Source organism: Symphalangus syndactylus, chromosome 13, assembly GCF_028878055.3.
Source record: "Symphalangus syndactylus isolate Jambi chromosome 13, NHGRI_mSymSyn1-v2.1_pri, whole genome shotgun sequence".
Lineage (NCBI taxonomy): Eukaryota > Metazoa > Chordata > Mammalia > Primates > Hylobatidae > Symphalangus > Symphalangus syndactylus.
In genome coordinates this window covers 67,063,765-67,077,111 of record NC_072435.2, presented here as the reverse complement: position 1 = coordinate 67,077,111, position 13,347 = coordinate 67,063,765, and the positions used below count along the sequence as shown (strand labels likewise).

At 35.6% G+C, this 13,347-nt stretch overlaps 1 protein-coding gene across 1 annotated transcript in view; it reads left to right on the top strand.

Annotated features, from left to right (window-relative positions):
• The window catches only part of ZFC3H1 (zinc finger C3H1-type containing), a 55,010-nt gene that overhangs the window by 4,102 nt on the left and 37,561 nt on the right, over window positions 1–13,347 (top strand). Inside the window, exons 2-3 of the mRNA XM_055235761.2 lie at window positions 2,510–2,926; window positions 11,924–11,988. Coding sequence (XP_055091736.1) covers window positions 2,510–2,926; window positions 11,924–11,988 — 482 coding nt within the window. The remainder of the gene's footprint in view (window positions 1–2,509; window positions 2,927–11,923; window positions 11,989–13,347) is intronic.

The following is a 13,347-nucleotide window of genomic DNA, read 5'->3' as shown; positions in this document are numbered from 1 at the left end:
TTGAATAGCACTTCTTTTTGTTTAAACCAAGGTTCAGTTAGAAATTGTATCTTGACAAGCTTAAAACTAAGTGTGATATGTGTTGGTTTGATCTTAGCTATTCTGTATAGATAGGGATAGATTTTCTTTAGCCTCAAAGGAGATTAGTCAGTTATAGTTGTAACTCAATTGCTTTTCCTTGTTTTTCTATTTAGCATTTTTGTTAGTATATTTAATCATTTCCCTCTTTTTTTTTTAACTGCAGTTGTGCCTTTAAATGGCTTCAGTGAAAAGTAAGATGTAAATGCAGATAATTACAGAACTTACATACAAAGAGTGCATAAGAGGAGAAGGGGGAGTGAGAAACTCGGGCTTCACAGAGGTGACACTTGAATTGGGGTTAAGTTGAAGAACAGACAAACTTAGACACAAAGCTATGCAAAAATTGTGATGAACAAGGAAAAAGTAAGTTTGGAAAGGAAAGCACAGGTCAGATTATATTTATTCTCAGGATTTTGGCCTTTTTTATTAAGGAAATTTAAACAAGGGGAATGATCTTGTATTTGTATTCTAGAAAGATTACTGTGGCAGCAGCAGTATGAAGGATGGCTTGTAGGAGATAGAGAAATATCTTACCACCAGGGTAAACTCTCCTGTGGTAGGTAAAACTGTGGAGGTGCATTAGAATGCCCAAAATAAAAAGAGAAAGAGGCTAAGTAGTGCTCCCTGAAGAGCACCATTATTTCACAAGTTGGAGAGAAAAGACTCAATGGAGACTTAAAAGAAAAACACAAATAGGGAAACAGGGAGATGGGGAGTTATGGAAGCCAAGAGAGAAGTGGTTTATGGTGTCAGATTCTCAGAGGGGTCAGGTAAAAAAAAAATAAGGTTTGAAAACATTGATAGGGAAACTTAGCCACAGCAGTCTCTCTAGATTAATGGGACAGAAACCAGATTCCATTTGGTAAGAAGGGTACAGAGAAACTAGTTTTCTTTCAAGAAACTTGGCTTTGAAGAGATCAGAGAACCAGAGATTTACTAGAACAGTTTTGCTGTAGAACTGTTAAGATTATCAGATGCACTTATTGCTTATTTTTGTTTCTCAGATGATGGTAATTCTCATTTTTAGAACTGGTCATCAGGAGAGTTTAAAAACCTTTTCTGCTGCTTGTCCTGTGAGGAATTTAAACAGAAGAACCATATTTGGGGTACTGTATTTTACATCCTAGCCAACTGAAAATAATCTATAGGCTGGGTGCAGTGGCTCACACCTGTAATCCCGACACTTTGGGAGGCCAAGGCGGGCGGATCACCTGAGGTCAGGAGTTTGAGACCAGCCTTGCCAACATGGTGAAACTCCGTCTCTACTAAAAATACAAAAATTAGCCGGGCATGGTGGCACGCACCTGTAATCCAAGCTACTCAGGAGGCTGAGACAGGCGAATTGCTTGAGCCTGGGAGACGGAGGTTGCAGTGAGCCGAGATCGCACCACTGCACTCCAGCCTGGCTGACAGGGCGAGACTCTGTCTCAAAAAAAAAAAAAAAATTTATAAATGATATATTAAAACCACAGTAGGTACTATCTTTTCTCTTGCAAATATCTGGTCTGGAAAAATGAGGTATAACAATTCTCGTGTATGAATTGTTTAGAATAAAAATTATAGTTTGAAATTTTGTAGCTGTTTCTAAGGAAGAAGTTACCTTTCGTGTATCACTGTTTTAGAGAAGAAAGTAAGAACAGTTGCTTCAGATTATTTTCATAACATTTTCCCTTGTCTGTAGGACAAAAATAGATATATTTTGAGTACTATTTTAAAGTGTGTTTTTTTTTTCTTTTTTTTTGAAATGAAGTCTCCCTCTGTTGCCCAGGCTGGAGTGCAGTGGTGTGATCTCGGCTCCCTGCGACCTCTGCCTCCTAAGTTCAAGCAATTCTCTTGCCTCAGCGTCTGAAGTACCTGGGACTACAGGCCTGTACCACCATGCCTGGCTAATTTTTTTATTTTTAGTAGAGGTGGGGTTTCACCATGTTGGCCAGGCTGGTCTTGAACTTCTGACCTCAAGTGATGCTCCTGCCTCAGCCTCCCAAAGTGCTGGGATTACAGGTGTGAGCCACCGCGCCTGGCCCCCTGAAATGTAAATTATCCACATCTGTGACAAAGCATTCAGTTACTCCCCTCTTCCTTCAGAAAATAATCTCTAACGTAAAGCTGATTATGGACTTTCCTGGCACTTACAGAAGGAAGGATGCTATAACCTAACTAGGTGGACTGTCTGTGGATACTACTGGTAATTATGACACTAGTGATTTTTAAGTGGACTATTTATATGGTACTTATTAAATTCAAATATGGGCACATAATGAAAGTGGGCATTAGCTGCACATACATTAAATGGAATTTAGTAATTTAAAAATATCGATTCATTTTCTTGAAAAATTAAAAAGGGAGAAAATTCATCTATAATCTATGTTTTTTTGTTAAATTTAACTGGAAAATTTTTGGAAACTGGTTTCCTTAATATGCTGTTCAGCCAAAAGTTTTGGAAGGTCTCCATCAAGAAAACAAAATTATTCATCAAAAAATGAAAACTGTGTGGAAGAAACTTTTGAAGATTTGCTTTTAAAGTATAAGCAAATACAGTTGGAACTAGAATGCATCAATAAGGATGAAAAACTAGCGTTGAGTAGCAAAGAAGAGAATGTGCAGGAAGATCCTAAAACATTGAACTTTGAGGACCAAACTAGCACTGATAATGTCAGTATTACAAAGGATTCAAGTAAAGAAGTAGCTCCTGAGGAGAAAACACAAGTCAAAACTTTTCAGGCATTTGAATTAAAACCACTCAGGCAAAAATTGACTTTACCAGGAGATAAGAACCGTTTGAAAAAAGTTAAAGATGGAGCAAAACCACTTTCCCTGAAATCCGACACTACTGATTCTAGTCAAGGTAATGGAATTAAATATTTCAGTTAGTAATGACTCTTCTTCCTCTAAAGGAGTAACTACATGTTTTGGCAGTGTACTTCATTGAAATGATTTTAATTATCTGTAAATTCTTTTGTATTTTGTATGTAGACATTCATATCATTGAATAATTATTAATTTTGTTTACTTTTAGTCTTTATTTCTTGATTTTTTTTTTTTTTGCCTGACATGCTGGCCTCTATAATAGAATGTTATACATAAGTGATAATAGTGGACACCTTTGTTTCCTAATTTAAAGAAAATGGTTTTGACATTTACCATTAAATATGATGTTAATTTTTTTGTAGGTATCCCTTATTGAGTAAAGGAGGGTTTTACTCCTATTCCTGGTTTGAAATTTTCAGCGTGAATGGATGTTGAAGTTTACAAAATCTTTTTTCTTCATTATTGGGATGAGCATCTAATTTATTTTAATTTGTTAGTGTAATGACTTATATGATTTATTTCTAGTATTAAACCACTTGTATGCTTGCGTTTAATACAGTTTATGATATACCATTTTTAAATCATGGATTTGGCTTGTTTTTTCTTTTCCTCTTTAAGATATAATTTATATACAGTAAAATTTACCTTTTAGCATTATAAATGTATAAGTGTGTAGTTCTTCAGGTTTTGACAAATGTAGACAGTGGGTAACCATCACCAGCCACCATTAAGATACAGAATTCTTTCATCAACCTCAGTTTCTCCAAGTGTCTTTGTAGTTATCCCCTCCCTCAGCCCTTAATTCACTTGGTAACCACTGATCTGTCCCTATAGTTTTGCCTTTTCCAGAATGTCACACTAATGGAATCATATAGTATATTGCCTTTGATTATAGCTTCTTTCATTGAGCATAATGTGTTTGAAATTCATTTATGTAATTGTATATGTCAGTTGTTTGTATCCCATCATACTGTAGTTTATCCATTTCCCAATTATGTTTGGGTTTTTCCAACTTTCGGCAATTACAAATGAAGGTTTGCTAGTGTTTTGTTTAGAATTTTTAATGTGTTCAGAGCCTGTAATTTCCCCCCCCTCTTTTTCCTTGACAGTTTTTAGTGTAACGTTATGATACTCAAATTAGTTGCGGCTGTTTTCATCTTTATTCTCTGTAATAGTTTAAGTTTGGAAACATTCTGAGATACTTGGTAGATCTTGCTGATAAAAGTGTCTGGGCCTGAGTGGAGTTTTTTTCTGAGAAAGTTTTAATCTGACTTTGTGTTTTCTATTTCTGTTAAGGCAGTTTATGTAAACCATATATTTTTCGTAATGTGTCTATTTCTTATAAGTTATAGAAGTTATAAAAATTGTTCTTAAGAATCCTTTACTTTTTTATCTGTAGTATTTATAAGTTGTATCTTTTTTTTCCCTGCTCTCTTCTTTAATTTCCCCTGAAATAAGTACATAGGTTTTTAAACTCAGTTTTCAGCCTCTCTCCTATTAAGATCATTTTAGGCCATAAAATTTGACTTCAGTTCTGTCTCAAGTTGGGTTATTTAACTTTTTTCATTCATTCTGAATATTTTCTAATTTTTATTTTTCATTGACTTGTAGGCTGCTTGGAAGTACGTTTCTTCTAAACATGTAGGTTGTCTAGCAGTATTTTTTATTGATATCTAAGTCAATCATACTGTCAGAAAATAAGATTGCTATGATAACCAATCTTTTGAAATACTTGGAGACTTCTTTATTGTCTAGTATGTAATCAATTTTTTGTAAGAGTTCTACGTATGTTTGAAATGAATTTATAGATTACTTGAGCTTTTTGTGTTGTTTACTTTTTTGTTTTTTGATATGCTTGATCAGTTACTAAGAGGAGTTTGTTAAATTTTGCCAGTATGATGATGGATTTGTGATTTTTACTTTGTGCTTTAAATACTTTGAAGCTGGGTAATTGAGTCATTATGTAGCGACTTTATCTCTGATGTTTTTGCCTAAAAGACGATTTTGTCTTATATTAATAGCCACATCACCTTTCTCTTTATATAATTTCCCACTCTTTCAGTCTTTCTGTATCCTCATGTCTCAGATATTACTTGTACATAGTATAGAGCTGGTTTTAATTTATAATTCACTGTGACAATATTTGTCCTTTAGCTTGAACATATAGTCTACTCACATTTTTTATGATTATTGACATTTGGTTTTATTTCTTCTTTTTTTTTTCTTTTTAGGCTCTTATTTTTCTTCACACAATTTTTTTTTATTTGCTAGTTTGGGAGTTGAATACTAAATTTCTGGTCTTATATTCTGACCAGTGTTTAAAGTTAATCAAGAACCTTACTCTTTCCCTGAAATACAAAGAATGATGTTTGCTTAGCCTTGCCTATATATTTAGCACTTTCTTGGCTCACTCTTTGTGTCATGTCTGGAATTATATATGTATAAATATATTCTCTGTGTGTGTGTGTTGTAGATAAGATCTCACTGTGTTGCCCAGGCTGGAGTGCAGGAGTGTGATCATGACTCAGTGCAGCCTTGACCTCCTGGGCTCAGGTGATCCTCCCACCTCAGCCTCCTGAGTTGCTGGGACCACAGGCATGTACTACCATGCTTGGCTATGCTTTAAAAATTTCTGTAGAGACGGGGTCTCAGTATGTTGTCTAGGCTGGTCTCAAACTCCTGGGCTCGAGTGATCCTCTTGCCTTGGCCTCCTAAAATGCTGGGATTACAGGTATAAGCCACCATGGTCTGTGCTTAAATACATTCTTTAGACTTTTTTTTTTTTAATGTGTTTTTGCTGGGTGGAAAACGATTTCTGTTTACTCTTTTTAAAAGATATTTTCCCGGGTTTAGAATTCTACGTTGTTTAATTATATGCTTTTTGTTTGTTTGTTTTTGAGACAAAGTCTTGCCCTATCATCCGGGCTGGAGTGCAGTAGCACTATCTTGGCTCACTGCAACCTCTGCCTCCTGGGTTCAAGTGATTCTCATGCCTCAGCTTCCTGAGTAGCTGGGACTATGGTACATGCCATTGTGCCTGGCTAATTTTTGTATTTAGTAGAGATGGGGTTTTGCCATGTTGGCCAGTCTGGTTTCAAACTCCTGGCCTGAAGTGATCTGCCCACCTTGGCCTTCCAAAGTGCTGGGATTACAGGCATGAGCCACCACGCCCAGCCCCTAATTATATTCTTACTGACAATATTTTCTGGCTTTCATTGTTGATTTTCAAAACTCATCTATCCATCTTAATGGTTTCCAATTTGAAGATAATCTTTTTTCTTTGGTTGTTTTAAAGATCCTTTTTGTCTTTGATATTCTGTAGTTGAACTGCGTGATGTGCTGATTGTAGATTTCTTTTTATGTATCCAGCTTGGAATTTGTTGTTTCTTGAATCTGGATTGGATCTTGCATTGGTTCTGAAAAAATGATCATTATCTCTTAGAATATTATCCCATTCCCTCTCTGTTTTGGAACTCTGTATAGATGTATGTTATGTTAAGTCATTATACTTTATCTTTCATGTCTCTCATGTTTCTGTCACTTTATAATTGACAAATTCTGGAAAATTTCCTCTGCTACATCTTTCATTTTACTGATTCTCTCTTCAGCTGTATTCGATTTGCCTTAAGCCCACTTACTGAGTTCTAAATTTCAATTACAGTTTTTATTTTACTATTTCATTTTTGTTTTGTTTTCAAATCACTTTGATCATTCTTTCCACTTTTCTTCTCCCTGCTTATGTTTTCAGCTTTATCTTTGTTTCTTTAAACAAATTAACCATAGGTCTGTTTTGTTTTATCTCCTATCCCTGCTAATTTTCAGTATCTCAGGTCTTTGGGGGTTTGATTTCTGATGTTTGTTTTGTTATTACTCATTTTTGGTACTTTCTTTTCTTGAACATTTAGTGATTTTGTTTTGTTTTGTTGTGTTTTAATATGAGGTGGTCATTTTTTTTTTTTGAATTTTAGTGGTGGGAAGTTTTTGAGACCTGGGACAAAGATGCATTCCCCAGAGAGAATTTGCTAGACTTCATCCTTGGAATCAGTTCAGCCCTCACTGGCTGTCCATATGGTGTGAATTTGGTTGCAAACCTAAGTGACGATTATTTTGGATTGCACATTCTCAGGGAGATGCCTTTCTTTCCCCTCTTCAATTTAGTACTATGATTCTACACAAGCAGTTTTGAGAAGTATAACACAGAGGGATAGAAAAGACACAAATTTCTATCATGGAGTATAATATGAGTTATGTGTGAAAGCCTGGAGTAACACAGGAAGGATTAAATATCCTCACCTGGATTTAGAAAGGTTTCATAGAGATGTAAATGTTTGATATACATCTGGAAAAATCAATCTTTTCCACTGGGGAAGTCAGAAGGAACCAAATGAGTAGACAGGCACAGAGGGCTTTTTACGGGCATTGAGATTAATCAAATATGTATGCAGTGTGAGAGATAACGGTATTTTTTTGGTGAGTGGTTGGACATAAAATTATAAAAGGACAGGTTAGTGTTGGATTGGGAAGGCCTTTAATATTTTGCTAAAGAATTTGAATTTTGTCCTTTAAACATTGGGGGGGCTGTTAAAATATTTTTAAGCAAGAAAATGATGTGATCAGATGTGTGTTTTAGAAAAATAACTGGCATCAGTATGGAAGAGTGATTGGAGGAAAATCAAAGAAGCTAAAATGTCATCTGAATCAGTAAATGATATATATGTTTCTATATGTATATTTCCCCACCAATCCTCAGCAAGACTCTACTATCAAACTTACGTTATCGGTGAGCCTTTTTTCCATATCTCTTGACAACTCTTCTATACCTTCATAATTTTTTCAGGCCTTTTACTCAACCTTTGTTATTGTCAGTATACAAGCTTGCCTCTTATTGGAGGTGATCACACTCAATTCCAGCTTTTCACTTCCTGACCATAAACTTGTTTGTAATCCATATCAATTTTCGCTTCAGTTCTTTCACCGTGAGGGTAATGACTGTCTTGTTCATGGCCATTTTGTTTTAACTTGTTTTCCTGGCTCTAACTTCTGCCTTCTCTGGGACCTTGTTTTATTTATTCTGCTTTATCTTGAACCATTGTCTCCTTAGGGTGTTCTTAATATATTTGACTTTTCCATCCAAAAATGGAAATCCTCTTCCACCTCATCCTACATTCTCTCTTAAATTATGTCAAGTATTCTTCCTCTTTTCGATAAGACTTCTGAGACGTCTAGTCTGTACCAGCTTTTCACTTTACTTCTCATTTCCTTATTAGCCCAATACAGTTTGCTTTTATACCCCCATCACAATACTGAAACTACTCATGGTAGTTTTCTGTGACCTAATTGCAAATTTTAGTGGATGTTTTTTATTTCATTCTTCCATTCATTCAAAAATTAGTTGAGCACTTTATTCCAGGCTCTTGGAAATAAATTGGTGAACAAAATAGTCACTTATGTTTTCATGGGCTTGCATTTTAGAAGGTGAAACAGTAAACATGATGAGTAAATTAACTGTTGTGAAAGAGAAAAAGTATAGCAGGGTAAGTAGGAAAGGGATATTGAGGACACAGGTTGCAGCACTAATAGAGTGGTCAGCATGGTGTCTATTTGAAGGTGAGATTTAAAGAAAGACTTTGAAGACAGTAAAGGAATAGCCAAATGGATATCTGGTGGAAGAGGCTTCTATGCAAAAGGAATAACTAGAGCAGTGATTTTCAAAGTGTGGTTCCTGGGGACTGCATTATCTGGGAGCTTGATAGAACACAAATTCTCAGTCTCTACCTTAGATCTATTGAACTGGGAGCTCTGCAAATGGGGCCTAGCAATCTGTATTTAACCAGCCCTTCTGTTGATTCTGCTACATGCTGAAGTTTGGGCATCGCTGAACTAGAGAAATGACCATATACAGAAGGATGCCTGACATGTTTGGGGAAGAACAAGGAGTCCTGTGCTAATACAGAAGAGAGAGTGAGGGGAATGCATAATGGGAGAGAAGGGATTGGAGATGGCAGGAGGGGGCAGATCTCATAGACAGAGCCTTGTAAGAACTTTGTTTTTTTATTCCTAATGAAATGGGGAGCTCTTACAGGGTTTTGAGCAAAGGACTTACATAATCTGTTTTATATTTTTAAGGTATCACTCTGGCTGCATTGCTGAGAATATTCTATTGGGGGTAGACATCTCTGCTATATTCAGTGATATTTTTCTTCCCTTGAAATTTTGGGATTTCTGCAATGGATTTTAAAAATAACTTTCTGATTTTCATTTTCTGTCTTTTGTTTGTTTTAAATAATTACTTTTCCTGTGTAATTTCTTAATTTGTCATGTCCTCAGTGTCCCATTTTCTAGGGATATTCTCATTATTATGGTTTTAACTACTGCCTATGTGCTGGTGACTTTAGCTCACATTAGACTTTCAGTTGGTAATATTTTAAATACTGTGTGACAAGAACAGTGTCCATTTTAGAGGTTTTGAGTAAAACTTGAGATAATTTTATTGTACAGACCTATGACAGTGGTAGAACAATGTCTAGCTACCGATTTGATCAGTTTAAACCTGCATTTATAATCTTTATGTAAAGTTATATTTATTGTCTGAAATTTGTATTTATTGAATTTATTGTATTTATTAATTTTTTTTTTTGAGACAGACTCGCTCTGTTGCCCAGGCTGGAGTGCAGTGGTGTGATCTCAGCTCACTGCAAGCTCCACCTCCCAGGTTCACACCATTCTCCTGACTCTCGCTCTGTTGCCCAGGCTGGAGTGCAGTGGCCTGATCTCGGCTCACGGCAGGCTCCACCTCCCAGGTTCACACCATTCTCCTGCCTCGGCCTCAAGAGTAGCTGGGACTACAGGTGCCTGCCACCACGCCCGGCTAATTTTTTGTATTTTTAGTAGAGACGGGATTTCACCATGTTAGCCAGGATGGTCTTGATCTCCTGACCTCGTGATCTGCCCGCCTTGGCCTCCCAAAGTGCTGGGATTACAGGCATGAACCACCACACCCAGCCTATTGTATTTATTTTTAAGGTAGCAATGTAGTCATAAGGTACCTGCTATGTTAATAGATACTTGCCTCTATGCTACATTAAAGGGAGGTGTTGCCATTTTGTATAGACAAGTGAGATCCTAATCAACCAGTAGATTTCTCATGACCTAATGAAACTCATAAGTTTCTCATGTAGGAGAATAATTTAGTGTTTAATGTTTCCCTGTTTATTTTTGTCTAATAGTTATTACTAAATTACCACACTGCAAAATTATGCAATAAAAACAATAGGGTGTGTGGAGAAAATGGGGTTAGAGGAACAACACTCAAAAACTTTGTCCGTGGCATATAAAAAAAAGATAGGAATAAATGAAAAATGATAGCACAGCTTTGCATGTGAAATGGAGAAAAAAAGTGTGAAATATTAAAGTAAACATGTCAGCATTCCATAAAATAGACCTGAAGTACACCTGTGGAAATGGAATATTTGCTACTTATGAGTTATTATGAAGTAAAACAAGTGTTACCTGAAATCAGACAGTAAATTGTAACACCAGATGTGGATGGATGTGGCTTATAACACACGCAATGAACTTGGGTATTTGATAGATGTTTGAAGTATATGTTGTTTGTGTATTCCTACATGGCTCAGATCACTTGGGTGCAGTTTTCTGCATTCTTAGTGTTTCTCTGAGACAAATCACACGTAAGTAAATATAAATTTGTGTTATGCTCAAATTCTTTTCTTTTCTTTTCTTTTCTTTTTTTTTTGAGACAGAGTCTTGCTCTGTTGCCCAGGATGGAGTACAGTGGTACTATCTCGGCTCACTGCAACCTCCACCTCCCGGGTCCAAGCGATTCTCCTGCCTCAGCCTTCCGAGTAGCTGGGACTACAGGCGTGCACCACCATGCCTGGCTAATTTTTTGTATTTTCAGTAGAGACGGAGTTTTGCCATGTTGCCCAGGGTGGTCTTGAACTCCTGACCTCAGGTGATCCACCCGCCTCTGCGTCCCAAAGCACTGGGATTACAGGCATAAGCCACTGTGCCTGGCTGCTCAAATTATTTTCAAATGTATCAGTCATGTTGCAACAAATTCACATTTATAGACTAAGCCTTTCAACAGAACTCATTTGTCTTGAAATTTGGTCATTGCCTTCTATTTACATTGATTGAGGTGCTAGATTAGTCATTTCTTTATTTATTGAATAAGTCGCACATTCTTTGGTTCACTTGAGCAGTCAAATTAGGATGTTTGGAACATTGACAGGTGTGGTGTTATGGTAAAAACACTAGGCCTAAAATTAAGATCTAGTTTAAATCCTAGCTTTGCAACTTCAGTTTTGTCATCTTAAGGAAAGATTTCTGAATTTTTAACATAATCTGTTTTAGCTACAAAAGTATCTCAACAGGATTGTAGATATTCTGTAACTTTATTATGTAATGTTTAAAGCTGTTGCAGATTAGGTAATATATAAATGTAAGATTTTATACATTGTTTCATCAGTCATCTGGGCCCAAGGCTAGATATCTGGAAAAAATGTATGGATGGACTTAATTTTATTGATACTTAAGCTGCCTCTACTGATGCTTTTCTAGGTAAATAAAAGACCAATTCTCTAATGCACAAATCCAATACAGTCTGTAAACATTGCATTCATTCCAATTTAGAGGACTGGATTTAGTCATCATTATATTCTATCAGTGTAGATAATCCACTTGGTAATTAAGTGTTGCTGCTTGTTTCTATGCTTTATAAATTCTGTTCTTATTTGAAATGACTATTTCTAGTTCAGAAGTCATTTTATTAAAAGTGTGGTTTTATTTTAATATTTTGAATCATTTTGCCTTATAACTTTTGGGAATGAGGCTGATAAGAGTTTGTTCAGATTTTCATTCTCTTTAATGATATTTCCTTTTGGTTGAGAGATTGAGAAAATGAGACCCTTTAATGATATCTTTTAAAATAATTACCAGATATTATATAGGATTATTTTATTTTAGATTGTGGCTATCTTTTGGATTATTCAAAAGATATTATTTTATTTTAAAGGATTACAAGATAAAGAACAAAATTTAACAAGAAGAATTAGTACCTCAGATATTCTGTCTGAAAAGGTAAGATACTGCTTTGTGAGACTGTATCATCTCTGTAAGACCCATTTTTGCATTGCTTTATTTTGTTCTTTTGTAAGGGAAATTCTGTCTTACTTTCACTCATTTTCTTTCATCATTCCTATAACTCCATTTGGACATAAGCCTTAAAGAAATTCTGGAACAACATCTTGCAGTCTCTTTTCCCTGGGTTCTGCAAATTATGTTTAATTAAAGTGTTATATATATTCTTACAGGATCTTTTTTTAATCATTTGTTTTTTGAAACCTTTAATTTTGATCCAGATATTTTCTCCATTTTTTGTGGGTTATCTTGTGTGGGTAAGCTTTTGGAGTAGGGTAGACCTTCACCTGGTATCAAATTCTACCTCCACTTCTTGTTAGCTGAGTGACTTTGTATAAACTATTTAGCCCTTGCTTGCTTCTATATTCTTTTCTACAAACTGAACTTAATGTATTCTGTTATCTGGGTTGTTGTGAGGCTTCAGTAGAATGAAATACAGAAGCATCAAGCACTGTGTTTGATGTATAACAGGCACTCAATAACCCAAGACTTTTCAATTTGTTGAATTAGAGATCTGAAATATCTGTAGTTTTTTTCTTTTGAGATTTCAGTTTGTTTTTTTGCATAAATTGAAATGATTTAAATAGTCTAGGAGCTTTAGGAAAAAGATGGCCCTGAATTTAGAAATGATAATATAACATACACATACACATTTTTTAATACCCTCATAGTAACCCTATGAATCAAGTTGACATTATATACATTTCGTAGATGAAGTAAGAGTCATTTGAGTAGATTAAGTGATTTGCCTAAAGTTACATAGGAATTAAGTGTCAGAGCAAGTAATTTAATGAGCTTGTCTGACTAATGGGAACTAACGAGCTTAGCTCTGTGCTCTTGCTGTTCAAGTAGCTACCTCACGTAGCATATAGGTGGGTGACAGAATCAGTGGTTTCTTTAATTCCAAAGAGAGTAGTTGCAAAAAGTAATCAAAAGTCTCACTGGGCATGGTGGCTTATGCCTGTAATCCCAGCACTCTGGAAGGCTGAGGTGGTGGATTGATCACTTTAGCTCAGGAGTTTGAGACCAGCCTGGGCAACATAGTGAGATCCCAACTTGAAAAAAGTTAAATAATTTAAAACGGAAGAAAACAAAAAGACTTTGTCTCAATGGAACAGTGAGGATAGCTTTATTTTAGTTAAACTTTCGACATGCGTACTCTTTAATAGAATTTTCTACAATAATGGAAATGTTTTATAGCTGAATTCTCCAATATGGTAGCTGTTAGCTACATGTGGCTATGAAGAACTTGAAAAGTGATTAGTGTGGCTTAGGTACAAATTTTTAAATTCAGTTTTG